Source organism: Simochromis diagramma, unplaced genomic scaffold (assembly GCF_900408965.1).
Source record: "Simochromis diagramma unplaced genomic scaffold, fSimDia1.1 OVJJ01000150.1, whole genome shotgun sequence".
Classification (NCBI taxonomy): domain Eukaryota; kingdom Metazoa; phylum Chordata; class Actinopteri; order Cichliformes; family Cichlidae; genus Simochromis; species Simochromis diagramma.
Window position 1 is genome coordinate 2,311,055 of NW_024387083.1, and position 20,727 is coordinate 2,331,781.

At 39.3% G+C, this 20,727-nt stretch overlaps 1 protein-coding gene across 8 annotated transcripts in view; it reads left to right on the plus strand.

Moving 5' to 3' along the window:
- plppr2a (phospholipid phosphatase related 2a) overlaps nt 1–20,727 on the plus strand; it is a 78,401-nt gene that overhangs the window by 20,413 nt on the left and 37,261 nt on the right. For 6 of the 8 annotated variants that reach the window (XM_040045897.1, XM_040045891.1, XM_040045889.1 and 3 more), the window contains one exon: nt 16,473–16,661. In XM_040045897.1, the coding sequence (XP_039901831.1) occupies nt 16,473–16,661 (189 nt within the window). Of the gene's footprint in view, nt 1–14,497; nt 16,662–20,727 lie in introns of those variants that run through there. The other 2 variants (XM_040045896.1, XM_040045895.1) reach the window with 2 other exon arrangements.

A 20,727-nucleotide genomic window follows, 5' to 3' on the forward strand; every position in this document is an offset into this window, starting at 1 on the left:
GGGTGTTGATGGATTTTTTTCCCGTTATTGATATTACTTCTGGCAAGAAGTGCATTCAAGTTTATCAGAGTTTATAAGTAAAGAAATTAATCTTCCTGTTGTCTTCAAACAGGGATGCCTTGCTTTCTTTGCCCAGCTCTTACTTTTCAAAATGAGTAGCATTATCCAATAAGCTGTTGTAATTGTTGAAATATAGAGCTGTTGGGGCAGCATGGTGGCGCAGTGGTTAGCACTGTTGCCTTATCACAAGAAAGTCCTAAATTCAATTCCACCACCCTGTTAATGTGAGTTCTCTTTGGCTTCCTCACATAGTCCAAAGGTATGCAGTTGGCTAGGCTAGGTTAATTGAAGAATCTAAATTGAGTGCAAATGGTTGTCTGTCTCTATGTGCTGGCCCTGCGGCAGACTGGTGACCTGCCCAGGGTGTACCCTGCCTCTCATCCTATGGTAGCTGGGCACGGCTCCAGCCCCCATGAATTGGATAAGTGGAAGAGAATGGATGGTACAAATATTAATGTAACAAATTGTTTATGCTTCACAAATCATTGTGCACCATGCTGTATGCCCAGCTAAATGGAGTTAATTGTGGATGGTTAGCTGTTCTGTCCTGCATTTAGTGTGAATAGGATTCCTCTCATTCCGACTCTAACAGTGTGTAGTGGACCAGGTGCGAGCCCAGACTATTGTTCTAAAACTATAATGTGTAAACTGGTGATGTACTAAAACAAAAGTAAAGTTGTGGAGCGGTTAGCTTAGAAGAACTGCAGAGTCAGATCGTAAATGTCTGTTTCGAACCTCTTCAACACTTTAGGGCAGTAACATACAGTTTGTTTGCCAACTAAAAGAAGAAAAGTAAATTTCATCCTTTTGTCTCTGTGCAGGCAAACTTTTACAAACCTGAGCCCTTCATTCGTGAACACTTCTAGCCACAAGGCTTTTTAACAGTGCTGATATATAACAGGGTATACTGCACCAAATAAACTGGGTTTTTATTGTTTTCTCCCCCTTCTAGTTCCCTTAATGCCACTCTCAGCAGAAAGCCTCTATTGTATTTAGAATGACAGATTAGAATCAGCACAGACCGCTGAGCCATGAAGTTAGCGGCGGCTGCCTGTTAGCTTCCAGTTCACATAAAATAACACATATTAGGATGACATGATGGAAATCATCCCGTGCGTAGAGCTAGGGTCATGGCCTTTCTTTTATTTAATCAAAGGCTGAGAGGAGAACCAAAGAAATGGAAGTGGGAGGGCGGCGTGTGGGTGGTGTTGGTGGTTGCACTGGCAACGTATTGGCTAGTAGGTGGTGTTTGGCTTCAAACCTAGGTGGTGAAACAAGCTCCAAATCCCAGTAAAAGAATACAAGTTTACAGTCTTTGTGGGGGTTTTTTTGTTTTGTTTTTTTCTGGAATGTGCAGCAGAGGAAACCAGATACACCAGTTGCTCAATAATTTATCACATTTTCTGTTCTGTGCAGTTTGTCATGGTGTGAAGCTCCTCCGCTTCAACACCGAAGAGCGTTACCGTTGAGCACCGTAGATGTGTTTTTGTGGCGTTCACGGCAGAGCAGCAAAGCCGAAGCGCTGCTGCAGGTCTGACAAAAGCACATAGAGCTTACACATGTACACCCCAGTGAGACTTTGTTGTCGTGTTTCATGTATGTTTCATATTTTCAACAAGGTGGCTGCTTTTTATGCTGACAGCACTGGGGATTTGAGACTATGAGATGGATTCCACAAAAAAAAACAAAAAACACCTGAGTAGAAATGATACTTTTAAAAGACAAACAGTGAAAAAGAAAATAGAGCAGAGGTGGAGGCAGCACCCCCAAGCTTTGCACCTGTTCCCCAGCACCCAGTCTGTGTTCTTTCACCATCATCGTCCAAACTCTTCTTTCAACCCTCTTTCCTGTTCCATTGTTTTTCAATCCCCTGCTACCCCCGCTACTCTTCTGGGCTTCCGCCTCTTCCTCCAGGACTCCTGACATGCTGGCCAGGTGCAGTGTAGCGTGTGTTGATGCAGGCCTCTTAATGGATAGCATGTGTCTGATGGTGGACTCCTGTGCCTCTCCTGTGCTTCTGCTCTAAATCCTCCATCTGTAAAACACAAAACTGCTCTTTTAGGTAACACAGCTTTAACAGCATTCAGGGAGACACGTGGACCTCCAGAGAAAGAGAGGGAAGGAGAACAACACAGAAAAGACAAGCAGCGATCCTGACCCTCGTTAGAGCGCTGTGGCTTTTACTTACACTGTGGAGACGTGGAAGTGCAAATCTTAACATTTATCAATCTTATCAGTCTGAACAACTAAACATTTTATTGGTAATCAAATCCAAGGCATTCTCTGGTTTACACTTTTTGTTAAATCTATCTGATTGATTTACAACCTTAACAGAAAGAGGGCAGCATGCTTCCAGCAAAAACGTCATTGCTGCGATGCGATTACGGAAACGAAGCACTCACTGATGTGGATGCAAGGAGCTGAAAGTGTACTCTTTAAATTCATACTATCACTAATGTAAACCTGCCATTTATGTCATATTTCTGCATTAATTCTGAAGTATTTCCAACAATACAAGTATTAATGTACAGTACTGTGCAGAAGTCTTGAGTCACCCCTCATTTCATTATATTTTGCTTCCAAGGAACCCGATATTCTTGCAAAAATTTAAAGTAAGCTGGACAAGTGCAGGAGAAACGTAGTGGCAGTGTCAGACTGAATTTGATTTTTTTTTTGTTTCAAACCATTGTCAATCATGTCTGTATTTATGGAGCAAGTCAGAAGTGTGAAATAAAAGTGTGTAGCTTCAGAAATGTTGAAGGGTGGCAGTCAAAAAGTCATTACTAAGGTAGGAAAACAGAAAGAAAAGGCTGAAGTATGCCAACTTACACAAGAACTATACTCAAAAATCAGTGGCAGCAGGTCTGATGGAGTGATGAATCCAAATTTTAAATGTTTTGTTCAAACCGTTGTTGAACAAAGAAGTAGGAAAGAGATACAACAATGAGTAACTACACCCATCTGTGAAATCACAGTGGAGGCTGTGTCATGGTTTGAGGCTACATTTCAGCCAGTGGTGTTTCAGAACGAGGTGAAAATGATGAAATTATCAATGTAGAAAAATACTGTCACATTTTGATCCGCCATGCAATACTATCAGGCTTCATGTTTCAGCATGACAATGATCTCTAACATGTTGCCAAGTCATTCAAAGTCAAAGCATCAATGGAACAACATACACTGGAACAAACTGGACTCCCCAGAGAAGATTTGAGAACTACTTCAAAAGACTACTTAAAGAAATTACAAGATAACTTGCCTACCTTTGTGTACCTTTGAAAAATTTATTATTTAAATGTATGTTTAAGGATGATTTCAAGTCAGGAAAATCCCAGGCCACAATGTATGGTTGAAACAGTTTTTTAGTGCTAAATTATTCCTATTTATATTTATTATTACAATATCATGATGATATGATGTATTACTAAACATATAATGTAAGATGTGTATTTCTATCTATCTGATAGATGTCTATCAGTGTCTCAGTGTGATGAATTTCCAGAACAAGAATGACTCAAAAATGTAAAAAACAAAAAACCAAACGTATTCACGTGCCTTTAGTAACATTTTCATGCATAGCCATCCATAAATCAGTGAACAATCCTGATATAAAACCACCAAACTAACCAAATCAATGTAGAAAAAAGAAACAAGCAAATAAAAACACTTATTTTCTCAAAGTTTGAGAAACTGGCGTAATGGGTTTTGAAGAGATGGACATTATTGAAAATATAAAATACAATTTATTGGTCTTATTGGCCACAATTGAAACCAAATTTACCCTTTTTCTGACACCTTTTAATACAGCACTTTATTCTACTTTATCCGCCTTCCATCTACACCTATGACCAGCTTAAATTACCATTTGAAATACATTTCTTTGGACCTTGAGTGAAACCCAGATCACACTGAGAGAACCCACGCAGACAGAGGGAGATCACAGAAACGGCACACAGGAAGCCTCTATCTGACCAGATGGTTTTAACCAGGAACCTCCTTGTTCTTAGGCAACAGTGATAACCACTGCTTTATACAACTGTGGGTTCTTGTACATTTTCTGTCACACAGTCCATGTTATAATTCATTAAGGATTGACTGCAAACATGTGCTCATGTCGACTTTTAGTGCTTAAGTGGAAGTACAAATAGCACGGTCAACAATATTATTATGATATTAATCACATTTTCTGAGTGAACTATAGTGAAACATTGCAAGACAGTGCAAAAGAATTAACATCAATATTAGTTGATTCACTGACATTAAAACAGTTAACTAGTAATTAATTTCAATATAGTTTCTTTAATTTTGCCTCAGTTTTTCTATAGTAGCTCGCTGCTGGTAAAAATAAAACAAATAAAACACAAAAAATCTGTCAATATTTCCGCTTATTATCTAAAAATTTCAAATAAATCAATGGTTTAAGTAGCAAGTCAGGTTTTTGAGAGCCTGAATTCTTTGACCTATGAATGGCAAAACGCAGTTAATTCATTTTTTTCAGTGTAAGCTTCCATACATGATAAGATGGTAAGTTTTGAGCTGCTAGCAAAAGCCTCACAGCATCCCTGGCCTGTGAGTTAATATTTGCTTGTTAAAGGCACAGCTCATAATGACTCCATATGTCATCTGAATTTGATCCATTGGATAGATAAAAAATATGGTTGCAGTAGTAGATGTTTACATTAGTCTGAGCTCCAACCTAAGAAAGTCTTTAGTTTTGTTTTTGGAAAAAGAGAACCTAAAAAACTTTTTCCACTTAACAACATGAGGGTAGATTTGCAGATAAGGTGCCATGTTAGAATTCCTTTTTATTATTTTTAATGAGCTAGACGGCTATGTTGGATTTGCTCAGCCTGCTCTACCTAGCAGGTAGAGTATAAAGGCGCACCCCTGTGGCTTTTTAAAATGAACTGCTAATAAACACAGGAGCGCTGTGGCGTGTCCATGGCAGCCTCAGAAAACAATAAAAGCTGTGGAAATAAGAGAATTGAGGTGTTACTGCACATTTCACCACTTTATGTTTATTAATAATAAAAGTGGCAAAGTGTTGTGATATCTATGATGTCTATACATAATCTGCTCAAAAAAAGCTGAGAACGTCCAAACTCAAATCTCAACTGTAAAAATATAAAGACAACTTTCTATTTAAGATCGAGTTCATCAACTCTGAGCAGTGTTGTCTCTTCCTGTTTATAGAAAAAAACTGGATATGTGGGATGTTGCTGTGTATTTCACACCGGTTAAATGAAGGAGGGGAAAGTGGTCATATTTTTGGATCTGAGCTCGCTGTGGTGGGTCCTTCACATGCCGTTGGCTGTTGCTGTTCCCTGGACTTGTTCCTGAAATGCTTTCCAGTTATTTGTGCCGTGTTTTCAGACGTCTTGATGTCACTGCTGATGTAAACCCTTCTTGCCTCATGGCATCGCAGCCACTAGAAGTGGGCACAGTCTGTCAGTTCATCAGCTGATATGAAATATTCATCAAAAAGCTGTGTATGTTGGTGGAGAAGTGGAAGAACTGATACCAAGGTGGGGTGGGGTGCATTTTTGACAGGTAAAATGTTTAATCTCTGTCAGGGACAGGAAAAGGAGTGTCTGGGTATCTAAGCCATGCTTTATCCTTTAAAGGCAGCAGGGAGCATGGAGCAGTTTAAAGAGAAACACACTGCGACGTTTCCATTGTCAGACACACTGATATCAGGTAGAACAGGATATTCATCTGAGAAAAGGGCAAGAGCTCATCCTGTAGTGCCATCGGGAATGTGACAATGCTCACAGAGGGAGCACATACTGAATACTGTGCCCTTTTAGTGAATGATGATGTGCAAGATGAGAAATATTTTCCTGCCTTGATTTGTGTGCTGTGAGGTCTTAAGGCTTTTAAGTCTTGCCAAGGGAGAGACTGTAATACTTAAAGTTGTCTTTTCCTTATCAGTCATGCAGCCAGTGTGTTACCCAATCTGCTATTTTGCTCTAGACTGCCAACTATAACTAATGGAAAAAGATATATAAAGCTTTACACATTTGTTTGTGAGGTTTTTAATAATCTGAATATATAAATAGTAATATATATCAATAAGGAGAGCTCATTACAATAAAATAAATAGGATTTTTTGCAATACAGAATTCAGTTATGCTATTTGGCAATCAGACTCTGATGGGCCATCACAGCAGACAGAATCCCAGCAGTGATAGGAATTAGATCAGGACCCCCTGCAGTCTAGATGGCAGTGGTGGTGAAGATAGGATACAGGCTGAGTACTTGGGTGATGCAGAGATGAGGAGGTGGTTTGCATGCTGGATGAAAGAGGATCAGTGCAATTTAAAGTACGCAATATGCAGCAGGTTGATTGGCTTGGACAAAGTGGACAGAAAGATGATTGGACTAAAGCAATTCTGTTTTACAGGGAAGGATAAAGGATAGACTAGCAGCCAAAAACCTGGGAAAAAAGGGAGATGAGTGAACACAGTCCTTCTTTATTGAATTTTACACATAACCATCAAATATAAATATATATATATTTGGCAGAACTGTTAGAGTTCACCTTAAAAGCACGGAACCAGCTGTTAAGTATAGTCCACAAGCCTTGAGGTTGGGTCTTTGGGAAAACCATTCCAGATGTTTTTAAGCAAACTGCCTTTGCAAAGGAGTCAGTTGATGCTTGTCTCAAGGGTGAGGTGTTCCAGGCATGTCCTACCAGGAGGAGGCCCTAGGGTAGACACAGGATGTGCTGGTGTTCCTCTGGTTAAGCTGGTGAGGGTGGCTGGGGAGAGGGAGGTCTGGGTGTCCCAGTTTAGGTTAAACCCCTGTGACCCACCCCTGAATGGAAAAAAAATGAATGGATGGAAGGATTGATGGATGCTTTTAAAGCAAACTTTGGACCACTAGTGACTGATGTGAATTAAGACATTCATGTTGGTCATTGAATTAATCTGACAGTTGTGAAGTTTTGACTTTTTATGCCACTAAAGTATCTCAGTATCTACAATTTAGATTTGCATTAAATTTTGCATTTGATATTAGTCTTTCCCAAAATAGTGACTTTGTTCTTCCCAAAACTTTTCCACCAGTGGCACCATTACACTGACACTTTTGGTTTTGCAGGCATTTTGCATTTGGTTTTGGTTTAGACAGCGACTCCTTCATCAGCTCCTGTTATATTTGGTGACATTCTTTCAACCTTAAGAAGAACATTTTCTGTTGCTAAAATTGTGAACTTTCAGCTTTGCAACCTGACATCAGTGATATTCTCCTTTATACCAGAAGCCAGCTGAACATCAGAAACTCAGTTTTTACTGGAAGATATCATCTGAAAAAGACATCTACCTGATGACAAAGAACTCTGTTGAGCTTGAGTTATTTCCGTACTTAAAGATGAAAAATGGAGCAGTGAATAAAGACATACATTATGTAAACTTGCTTCAGAAATATTTTTATGTAAATTTAACACACACAACTGTATTTAAAGTGTATGTTGCTGCAATTGTAGCGGAGTAAATGTGGAATTATTCTTGTTTTAATGTGATGATACAAAAGTAAGGGTACCCGAGGTTTTAGATATATGAATTAAATTATTGTTCATTGCCTTTTTATTCTTAACAGATCAGACATGCAGGGCAGATAAGCCCTCTTCTTATCACTGACAAGCACTTTTCATACTCACAGAAATCAATGATTCAAAACTTATTTCCTGCATGTTTTTTTTAAATCAGGAAATGAAGCTTGTTCAAAATATCCTGATACCTAAAATAATGAAGTGAGTTTTATGTCTTAATGAGATGTAGTCTCCTAACGCCTTCATAATATGACAGCCAAAAAGCGTATTTCGAAAATGCTGAGGCTCAGAGGGAGATGATGACATCTTTAGAAGCTTGGGAATAGAAGAAGACATTCGTCAGTCTTCACCCTCTTTTTGCGACTGTAACAGGCAGCCACACATTGCTTTTTGACAGCTCCAGACTTGAACTGTCTTAATGTGACCTTTCATCTTGACAAGCCACGGATCTTTTGTGCTGCTGATCTGCCCTTCCATCTCCAGACAAAAATAGGTCAGAGCAGGGCAGGTTTCTAACTCTGCCTGTCCCTTTTTTTCTGTTAATAGCTGCTCTCTTTCAGACGAAGTCAATAAAGAAAAAAGGAAAGACAGGTACACAGCAGAGTGGAGAGAAGAATGTGAAGGAATGCCAAGAGGAGGGTAGGACAGAGAGTTGCCAGGGTGCGAATAAACTGCCACAAGTCACATTGCAGGTAACAGCAAACCATCATGAGAGTAGCGGCTTAATCTGCACTGGCAAATATAAAAAACGTTCTTATGTTAGGTACAATGAAAGTGACTCAAGACTATTTCCCCCCCTTTAATAGCTGCAAAAAATAAGTTTTATGGTATACTTGATTCCATGCTGTCTTTTCTGAAGGAGTGGTATCGCCACACATCTATTCACTTATTAGTTATTTTGCATTCTGAGAATAAAAAAAACACAAGTTAAATTAAAGGAACAGTCAGTGGGTTTTTTTTATTTTTGTTTTTTTAACTTTAAAAAAGAATATTGAACACATAAAAATACATGATTAGTGTGCAATTGCATCTTGCATAAAAATACTTAGGGGCGGACACTGTTTTTTTTTAAGCTGCCATGTGGCCCCACCATCTTGAATACAGTGGCCAAGATGGAAAGCACCATTCCATCTAATCACATTTTACATTTATGGCTATAGACCGGCCACATACATAAGAGAATGCAGCAGCGTACGTGTGCTGTGGAAACAAATTTTTATTCATATCTGCACCTTCAGACTCAAGATTGCTCATACTTGTGATCATACATATGAGAAGGGATCCCCTTCTCACCAAAGAAGTTTGAAAACTTGAGAACCCTGAGTTAAAATGTTGAGGTTGGAATGCTAAGAATAAAGTATATAAGGTTTATGGACAATAAAGCTGAAAGTCATGGTCAAGGTTATATTGATCATTTTACGAACAATAATCTGTTAGGTGTTATTAACTGTGAGCCCAATGCCCAATGTTCTATTTATTCTGTAAAGTAAATAGAATATTCTCTGTTCTCGAATCATGTGGCTGTAATACTCATTTGTAGTGTTTTTTTGGTTCCTGGTTTGATTTAGAAAGAGCTCATATCTAAAGATGACTAAAAATAAGCTCTTCATCTATTGGCTGGAGATGCAGATTTGCTGGTCAACAACTATGAACTCCGACATATGGGAGCTTGAGGCAAAATCTTCAGCAGACGCACATTCTCTAATATTTTTCCAGCGCATAGAAGTGGAAATAAAGGAGACATGGTATGCTGTGCTCTGTGCTCAACTATGCATAAGTATGATCATGATTTTAACATGGCGTTTTGACTTAAAACTGTTTCTTCCTAGAAGTGTGAGTCACAGTCAGTCACAATACGTTGGGGAAATGCAGGGGAGGAGCGCTACACCATCAAACAGGAAAACAAGGGAAGGCTTTATGAGTCACACATTTAGAACACCTCCTCTCACCCAAAGCAAACCCAACAAACAGCTCCCATCAAGCGTGTGTGCAAGATACACAAACACATAAAATACAAACATAAACCGCTACTACAATAATTTATAAACCACAAAGTGAAGCGTAAGTTCAACACAAATCTGTACAAACACTTTTTTTTATTTTATAAATCTGGTGCTTCAGTTATTTCTTCACCATGACAACTGCAGATAGTCAAAAAACAAAACGAGGGAAGCACAAATGAAGGGTGTTTATACAAATAAAAAAGCCTTTATATTTGTGCCCCTATGTATATTTGCACATGATATAAATACATGCACCCTTCTATATATACATTCAGGACATATGTATAGTGCATGCCAGATGTATATGTGTAGATGTTGATATACATTGACATGTGTAAACATGTGTACATGTATGTGAGGTAAAATTTGCCAATGATGAATGGTGAATAAGGATCTGTGCTTCATCTTACCATAACATTCATATATTTTCAGGCACTAATACAACTTCTTTTTATACTTACCCAAGTTACAGTTCTAAGATAGATATAGGCCTTAAGTGTTGACTTTTCTTCTAGGAATTACATCCATTTTAAGGGACGGTCTTTTTTCAGAGGCTAAAATGTAATCGGACAATTCTAGCAAAAGCTGTTTCCCGTACTTGGAGGTAAAAAGGTCTGCAGTTGATTTCCAAGTGTAGCATTTGGATTTCGGAAACAGTTTCAGTGGAACTCTCAATGTGTGTGAAATGGGCAATTCTGCCCATACTTCAAAAATAAAACAAATCCATCACAGAGAAAGTGGAAACATGAGAGTTCATTCGGTTCTAGTTCATTCTGAAAATATAGTGAGCTGGTCAGCTCTACAGGCATAAAAAGGCCTGGATATCTGTGGAAGAGACCAGTGGTAGATCACTGCCTGATGCTTTTGACTGAAAAGAAAAAGCCCTTCACAAGAACCATTTTCAGGAGGTAGATGTATCATTACAAGTCCATCACAGAAAGAAAGAAAGAAAGAAAGAAAGAAAGAAAGAAAGAAAGAAAGTGTAAAAAGCAAGAAAAGTTCCGAAACAGCATTCATTGGATCAATGACTATGAATGCAACAGAATTATAGGGGAAAAAATATATGGCGAAGGTTTGGAATGGATCATGATTCAATGCTCACAACATCATCTGTAAAACCTGTGTGAAACATTGTGATGTATGGGCAAGCATGACTTCCAGTGGCACTGAGTAACCTGTGCTTATTGATGATGTGACAGAAGACCGAAACATCAAGTGTGCATAGCTTTCGTTTCAGTAAAGCAGACTGCACACACCTCTCAGTACAGACAGACAATCATCGTGGGTTCGAATGAAATGTTGTCATCAGACTTGAGCACGTGGACACTGTTAATGTCCACGTGCCTGCCAAGCTTCTTGTGACTAGTGATGGGTCGGTCGCGAACGAAACGGCTCTTAGAGTCGGGTCTTTGACGTGAACGACGCAAGCCGGCTTCTTATCGCGAGCCGTGAGTTGTTTTTTTTCTTTCTCTCACCCTCTCTCGCACTTTTTTCCGCTGCACTCCGCATGTGAGCCTTGTGCTTTACCCTGGGAAGGGGGGGGGGGGGGGGGGGGGTAGTTAAACTCAGTAGCACAGGAAAAGAGCAGGAGGGAGAGAGAGAGAAACAGCCAGGGACAACAACCTCACATTAGAAAGGTATAGTAATCATCCACAACTATTTTCAGTTGCAGATGATAAAGGATTCAGAAAGTTTATTCATGCAGGTCCATATGACAGAGAATATGCATCTTCTTTTTGTTTTCATATTATAATTTATATTTAATTGTGTTGTGGTTTGCAGTGTTTTGTGTTGTTTCACTTTAAATTTGTAAAAGGAAAAAGCTGAAAATTTAAATAGTTAAAAGTTTAAATGTGAATAGTTGATTTTTTGTATTATATGATTTATTTATTACATTTTATGTGGAGTGAATAAATAAAAGTATATTTACGGTGGCCCCTACAGACAAAGCACATACAAACTCCAAAACACGTAAAAACTCAAAACACGAACAAAAGACAACAGAAGTGCTCCAGGATGCTGGGGGCAGTGTTGAACTTCTGTTACCTAGTGGCTACACAAGCCAGCAAGTATCAACAACCGGATTTGGTTTGTGGTAATAACAGGTAAATGAAAAAAAATTTTTTATTCGACTATATATGAATGCTTGTGTATAAATACACAAACAATACACATATGCTTTCATGCTTTCAATTGTGTAATTTAAGTGATCTAGGTAGCTCTGTTTTGGAAGTTCAGTTCATGCTAGAAATGTGTTTTGGAGTTTGTACGTGCTTTTTGGAGTTTGTATGTGTTTTGTCTCTAGGGGCCACCGCATATATTTATATGTAAACATATTTAAATAAAACCACTTTTTTTTTTTTTACGTTAGTAATTCCTTTTGTGCATAATTTTATATTATTGTTAATAATAAATTAGTTAAAGCAACAAAACAACCTGAAGAGCCGGTTCGGAGCCGAAAGAGCTCTTTTTAGTGAGCCGAACCGAAAGAGCCGGTTCTCTAAAAAGAGCCGGAAATCCCATCATTATTTGTGACCACACAAAAATACACCAACTACACATGTGCCTATAGATGGAACACCTACTCAGCTGCAGTATTTCTAGCTGTCCACGTCTGACTAAATTAGAGTATAATCAAGGTTTAATAGCCAACACAACAAGGGTGAATACAGCCCATGGTCCTCCTGTCTTAGCCAAGTTAAAAACATACAGTCCCAGCTGCCATCAAATGCACTGAAAAAAAGGCCATGTTGGATTTACTTGATTCAATAATGGACATTGGTTGCACACAAATGTTTTGCTTTCGCAGAAACTTAAACAACTGAGTTAAATCAACACAACTTTTTCATATTCAGTAAACCTGTGCATTTTGTGTTCATAAAACGCGATTGAAACATGTTCAGATGAAGTAAGTTGAGCTCCTGGAATATTTTAATCCTTCACAATTTTGTCATTTTATTTCAACACTATTCAATAACTTTTACCCCAGTACTACTTGGTCACTTAAATACTACATGCTGTCTTCATATTACATAATGTTTAACAAAGTCTAGATCCTGGATCCATAAAAATTGAATGGGTCTTCAACAACTACCATCCTTCTATCTTTATCCTGGTTGCAGGAGGGCTGGGAAATAAACCTGAAGTGATAGGTTACAAGGCATGGTACACCCTGGACAGCTGACCAGTCTATCACATAGAAACAAACAACCATTTACACTTACATTCACAGATAATTTAGAATCACCAGTTAACCCTAACTCTAATAACTGCATGACTTTTAACTGCGGGAGGAAACCAGAATACCCAGAGAGAAACCTGCAAACTAGCCAGAATGTGGATTTGAACACAGGACCTTCTTACTGTGAAGCAACAGCACTAACCACCATGCCAACAGTCTAGGGAATGTAGGAAAGCTATGATTTCCTGTATTTGATGCAGAATTGTTTTGTTTTTGTAATAATACACAATAAATAGCAATAGCATGCACGTGGTGCGTGTGTAGTTGTCTGCCTCTTATAACTCCAGTGATTTTCCTGCAGTTTGAAATCTTGTGCGATCTTGTGAATTTCATGAGTTCAGCAACTAACCACTCTTACTAGATTGTATCAGGTCGTCTCAACAAGAACAAATTAAGTTGTTGAATTTCGTACAGATTCTTCATGATTTAATTACATTCATAGAAACATGAAATTATTGTGTTCAAATTACAAGTTAGACTTTTTTAATGTAACAACCACCCAATTTACTTTTTTTGGTATACTAAAAAAAGTAGAGGTGGCTGCTCGACTTGACTGAGATGGATGCCTTCCTGAAACCACGATCTAAAGAGCGCGAGTCTGAAACCCGTGCAGTGTCGTGGGATTTAACATTGCTATATTATTGACTTACTTCACTTGAACATGATATGAACAATTTAATCTAGCCTCTCTGCATATCATGTAGTTTCTACACTATGTAGTTACACTTAACTTTAAAGCATGAGGCACTTATGTTAAATACACGCAGGATGCTTATGTAAATCCAAGAGCTGGCCAATCCCCTTTTTTCAGTGTGGAGTTAATAAGCTTTCCCACCATTTCCCATTGTCTGTGATCCATGTTAGGATCTCAGTTGATAATTTTCCAGGTAATAGGAATTTTCTTCAGCAAAGGTGAAATAAATAATTTTCAATTCAGTTTTATTTCTATAGCACCAAATCATAGCAACAGTTGCCTCAAGGCACTTTACATTGTAAGGTAAAGACCCTACCGCAATACACAACAAACAGAGAAAACTCCAACAGTCAGATAACCCCTGATAAGCAAGCACTTTGGCAACAGTAGGAAGGAAAAACTCCCTTTTAACAAGAAGAAAGCTTTGGCAGAACCAGGCTAAGAGAGGGCGAAGCCACCTGCCGCGACCGGGGTGAGTGGAGGAAGACAGGACAAAGACACTGTGGAAGAGAGCCAGACATTAACAATAACTTGCCTGACACAGATTCACCTCCTTTTTTATGTAAAACTTCATTTTGTGTTTTGTGTGATTACACAACATTACACTCTTTCATTGTAATAGTTTTACTAGAGCTCAACCAATATAGGATTTTTAAGAACAGTATCAATATCTGATCATTTCAAACTCTGGTATTCTAACATATCAGTCGAAATGTTTTTTTTTTCAGACATGCTAAGCGTTAACAGATTTTGTATTAGGGGAAAAAATTAATAAAAAATTTCACTGCTCATTTTGAGAATAAACTCAAAATTTTCAAGATTAATTAAACAAGAAATAACCCTTTTGAGAAAGTTGAAATTCTTATGAGTTGTTGTTTCAAGACTAACTGCTTTATACAGATGAGTTAGTTTATTGTACTTTAGAATCGGTTTTAGTTATAAAGAAATTATTTAAGCACATAAACACAGTGTGGTGATTGCTAAATGGACTGATTCTTATGTAGTATTTTTCTACTCCAGTCACATGGATTGGAATGATCTATGCTTTCTATCTACCAATCATACACATTCACACTGCGATGAATGCATCAGAGAGCAACTTGGGTTAGTATTTTGCGCAAGGATATTTGGCATGCAGACTGGAGGAGCCAGGGATCAAACCACCAACCTTGGTGCACATCACATGACCTGCTCTACCTCCTGAGCTACAGCCATCCTTATACAAACAAGGAGAGTGAAAAATGGTGCCGAAAGTTGCATCTGGTCAGAAGGAAAAACTTGGAAGAGTTGGCCGGATTTGTACAAAATGATGCAAGGATATTGATGGTTACACTGTTGGATGTAAGACACCATAACACAGCTGATCAGTTTGTTTCACTAACTGATCTACACATTTCGTAGAGGTTATAGGAGTTGTGGCGGTTTAGTTTAAAATGACAGCTGTAATCACCACATTTTAACTTTAATCTCAAAAAACTATTTCAAGTTTAATCGCAAAACGACCCCCCCCCCCCCCCGAATGTGTTCTTAATACTCATCATAAATATCACGTACGTTTCTTGTGTGTAGTTATTTATTGACTTCACATTTAAGCCAGCTTGTTGTTGTGTTTTTGATGATGCCAACAAGGAAAATGCAGGTTGCCCTCTGGTGGACAAATAACCTAACATCAAAATTCATAACACGTGTCAAGGGTGTTTCTACGATCTTTATTTTGTACATTGTCAGTTATTAGCTGTTATAAATGCTGATACAGATGGATTGGCCAGTAGCTAATATCAGTCGACAATACTGGTCCACAATATTGGTAAATTGGTGAGGCTTTAATTACTACAAATCGTGATCAGTTTTGCTGCCTTTGATCTGCTGCATTTGTGAATCTGCAGATCTGAGGAGTGCACTCTCATTTGGGACTTGTGTTAGAGAAACCTCCTCCTTGTTTCCTTCTGAAAACTGCAAAAACAAGCTGTGAGTACCAATCAGGGTTCGTGACGCTGCTCACTAGGTTGGAATTTCATTTCAAGTTGGCGCACTTGCTTGCATGTGTCAGCTTGAAATGGCACATGGAAGCATTCTCTGATCACTTTGAAATCAAAGTGATCAGAGAAAACAAAGCAGAAAGCAGTGCACAAATGAATTCTAAAATGGACACGCAGAGGGAAAAAGCCTTTTTTGAAAACTTAAAAAGCCATCAAGTTACATCAGAAAATGAAATGAAATTGATTAAATTCTGCATGATATCAACTAAACTTTTTAGTGGGGATAGCAGCTGATGGTTAGAGCCTTGTGTCTGCAGAAACTTCAGTCTCTGTGCACGTGATCATGCCACACACACTCACGTATTCCACACTGACACACACATGTGCACGCAGCATCTACAAATACACCCACAGCTCAACTGTAGTAGATTTCATGAGTGCCAGCAGCATGAAGGCTGCCTCCCCCTTCCTCTCCCTCACATTTCACTTCCTCTCTCCCTCTCTCTCTCTATCACTCTTTCTCTCTCCATTGCTCTCTCACTCTCTCCTTCTCTTGCTCACTCTCTATGCAATTCTTTGTCTTTTTTCTGCTTGCGGTATTGGGAATCCTCTTTTATCCTGTTTTGTTTTTTTCCCCTTCTTTGAATCTTTGTTTCCATCTCTTGATGAGAGAAGTCTCCTGCAGATTTCGCTCTTTTATTTCTTGTCTTCTCATCTTTCTCTCTCTCTCTCGCCATGTCTCCTGGTTCCAAACACTGAACCTCTCACTCTGCCTCTCTCTGGATCCGGCATTTCCTATGCATCTCCCCGCTGCTGAGGGGTACAGGGACTCGTCTCTCCCCTCTTTCTCTCCCGCTCCCACTCCGGCTCCTCCACCTCTACCTCATCTGCTTCACCTCTCATCCTCTCGCTTCCTAACGGAGGGATAATGTTCTATTTCCAGCTGGTGATCATGGCTGGGACGGTGCTGCTGGCTTACTACTTTGAGTACACGGACACCTTCCCCGTGCACACCCAGGGCTTCTTCTGTTACGACAAGACCTTCTCTAAGCCCTACCCTGGTCCGGATGATACCAGCAAGATCCCTCCGGTGCTCATCTACTCGCTCGTCACAGCCATCCCTACCCTCACGGTAAGAGTTCAAATTATTTATTCATTTCTAAGTATGGAAGTAAAGCTTGGCAGATATGGAAGGGGGTGGGTAGTTAAGAAATTCAAGAGATAATCATGCAAGTGGGTTTGCATCTCCCGTGCTCTGAAAAAGCAGAGTGGGGAAAAATGATGCGTTAGAAAGATGGAAGTTATCAAAGTTGAGATTGTGTATTAGATTTGCTCTGTCTTTAGATGCTGTGAAAGTGCATAAGAATCTCCTACTTCTGGTGTTTGGTAGTTCTCATGATGAATCATCTGTTGTGCGCGTGTGTGTGTATGTTTGTGTGTTGCACCACTGTCGATAGTGTGCAGATTGGTAAGCTGCATAGAGGTAACCCCCTCTGCCCTCTGTCCTTGACAAGCGGATGCAAGTGTGTGTTTGTATGTGTGTGAAGAGTACAAAAAAAACTGAGGCAAGCATCAGCTCGGACCACACAGAGATGTGATAGGAAGAGGCAGACAGGTCATTAGAGAGAGAGAAAGAGAGCATCAGAGGAAGAGAGACAAACAACACAGAAAGCAATAAAAACGAAGCGAGGTAAAAGTTGGAGTTGAGACAGAGCAGTGATGGCAGGCAACAGATGCTGTTCTTAAAAAACAAAACAAAAAAACCCTGAAGTAATAGGTGAGAAAAAGACACATGAGCACGACGGAGAGTAATTTTTTAAGAGGGGGTGTGTGCTATTATTTTTGTACTGTATTCATGTATGTTTGCACATGCATGAATGCTTGTGCATGTGTGTGCATGTGAGGTTAGCTGTTGAGCCTCAAGTGAGATAGGAGGCAGTGAGCCTTAAATGTGTAACACCTGACCCTGAGTGCAGAAAAAAAAAACCCGAACAGCTTAAATCCCCAGCACACCACGAGAAAGAAAGAAAGAAAGAAAGAAAGAAAGAAAGAAAATAAACAGCACATACAGAAACCAACCAGCATCCACAATACAAAGCACACAAATAACCTGAGCAGATTACATGCACAGACAAAAACCACAGCCTGCACTCAGTGCAAAGACAAGAATACCCCACAACTGGAGCACCAAACAATCGCAGATGATGAGGTTTTCTGTGCAGCAGTTCATTGCCAGAAGAAAGACTGTGGGCTGTTATAATGTGGTACCGCTGTGTACAGTTTGTCTCGCAGCCACAATACACAGTGATTTTTTTTTTCTAATTGTGAGCTGTTAGCAACCACAGCAGACAAAACAATACGCGTAAGTAATTTAATGGATTCAGAAAGTATTTATATTCACAACTAAGTGATAAAGTTGATTTATTTGGTAGGAATATAATAAAAGAGAGAAGAAAATGTGCAAGTTTGTACGTCTTCTTTTATGAAAGTGTTTGTTTTCTCACATTTGGATGAAACAGCATTTATTTTTTATAAATGCTGTTTCATTTCATTCAGAAATGGGGATTGGATTGTAGGGCTGTGTGTGCATAGGGCATGTTTGTTGGGTTCTTCTTTTGTCTTCCATTTGTACAGTTTCCTCACTTTTTCAATATTTTAAGGACATGCTGCACTCCATGCTGTTTTCAGCTAATATGGTAACTCTTTGTGAATCACCTTGTTGGTGCAAAAGTACTATTTCTTTATTTTAAACTGTGGTACTGTTTGCATTTTTATAAATTCAACTAAAGAAATCAGAACAAATTATGTGTTTCTGTGACAGGCTGCTTGTCAGTAGCGGTTTTTGATACGGGCGACACAGGCGGTTGTCCGGGGCGGGAAAAAAAAAAATGCTCTTACTCATGCTGCCCCGACATCAGCCAGCGCATACTGGGAAACCGATCGGTTTTCTATCGCCGATTTGCTGGGAGTAAGGGCGCCCTCCGTTTGCGAGGTGCGCCTGCTGCTTGCGGCACAGGGAGGAGAGGGCGGGGCGGCGGGGGATTCTCTGGCTGGCTGGAGCTGCATCTAATAACCAACTTGCAAAATAAAACAAAATAAAAACAAACCAACAAACACGAAAACACCAGACATTATAATACAGACTTATAATTTGCACTGATGTTTTTTCGAAATTCTATGCGCGAAAAGTGAGCGCGAGAGCCCTCGGTGCGCCTGCTCGCTGCTGTGCTGAAGTCAAAATAAACTTTATTGTCATCTCCGCTACATACAGTACAGTATATAGAGAGACGAGACGACGAGGCTCCAGTTACAGCAGTGCAAGTAAACAAACAATAAATATAAGAAGAGTAAGAAAATAAATATACACTTTAGGACTAGGGGTAAACGGATCAATAACAATTTAAAATTTACAGTTTGATGATTTAAAGTTTCACACACGACCTGTCGAAAGGGGAGGGTGCTCGGCTGCTTCCAAAAAGAGCACATTTCATTCATAATGTTGTAAATCCAAGCCCATTATGTATTCATGATTTGAATCCTGGGTTGTGCAAAATCCCAGAAATACACCTTAGACAAAGTGAATCTGTGAATTAAGGTGTAGGTCTATTAGGTTATGTTGTGGTGATCCTCGGGTTGGGGGATGGGTGTTCGACTGGAGTGCAAAATTAGAGGGAGGGAGTGTTCGCCCAGGGTGCCAAACAGACTAGGACCGCCACTGCTGCTTGCAATAATGGGCCTAAGTCTGTTCTGTGCAGACACAACACTGATTCATCCACTGAGTTAGGAGCTTTTTTATGCTTGAATGACAGCTTAAGAAACTGGACTGGACTGAAGATGAGTGGGAAAAGCAGCCAATGTCCAAATAAAATTTTTGAAATTTTTCAGAAAGACCACTTAAAAATGACAAGAAAGTCTGTCTCATAAAGAAATAGGGCTGGCTCAGGATAGGACTTAGCGGAAAATTGTACGTGTTATTTAGTGCTAAGTAACTCACTAATACCCACACAGCAGGACATATTATTTTGAGGATAATTTAATTTCTCTTGAGTTGGATTATCCACAGAGACCTTTAAATCTGCCCTAACTCAGGGTAAATTACTCGGGATGTTGAACTGGGTCAGAGCACATTACTTACACCAGCTAGTCTGCCCTAACCTGTGCTGACAGAGGCCTTGGTATGTGTAACAAGCACCAAAGCAAATCACAGCAGTAACTCCCTGAGATAGTGGCAGTCTGGTGTAAACGTGCGTTGCCATTTTTTTTTTATTATATTCAGTTATTGTGCATATTCTTTGATTTGAATGTAGAACGAATCTCTACTGAATGTAGTAGAGATATAGAGTATTAGAGCATCGTACCATAATACTGCTACTGCAGGAACTAATTACACTTTAGAATGTGGACTTAATTACTTGTACTGACCATGTAAATGAGACCTTGTCTGGCTGAGCCATTGAAGGTAATAGGCATCCAGTGTATTTGGGTCAGTGCCAGTCCTCCAAGCCCAACAGAGGGCAGTCTAGCACTCAGTCGGCTCCCAGTGTGGCTCCCAACATTTAATTAAAATCATCAATCACTTTTTGAAGGTTTTAGCACAAAGACCCAGTCCACTGTGTGGAGACCAAAACATAAGAGGAGGTACAAGGCAGGTTTCCGCCTCAGTAACATTAAGGTGAACCTTTTTATAACTTACACTAAAGGTGGGAAGAACTAATAAAGAAGGGGTTATTTTTTTTCTATAGTTTCTTTAGATTATTTCCAAAAGCACTGAGCATGGGTGAGATCCATCTTTTCAGTAATAAAAAAAGTCAAAATTTGTTACACCTATAAGTTTATGAAATCTAATACAGTCCACAACAGGCCTATAATTAGGGATGGAATTTGAGAACCGCTTCTTTTAGAAAACCAGTTCCTATTAGTCCAATTTCTTGGAATTGTTAATCTGCCTGTTAAAATAACCCAACAATATGAGCGGACATTTAGGGTAATTTAGGTAAGATCTTTTATAATCTGTAAAGATTTTAAAATTCATGTGTGTCCACGTCACATTCATCTTTCCATGGGAGCAAACTTGCCTTCTTTCTCAAGCATACTGTAGTTGGGTGATATCGCAGCCACTTTCAGGGAGCACTGAGTAACTGGTCAATTATTTCTTCAAACTATCTTTGCATCTCCACATGGAGACAATGTAATTATCC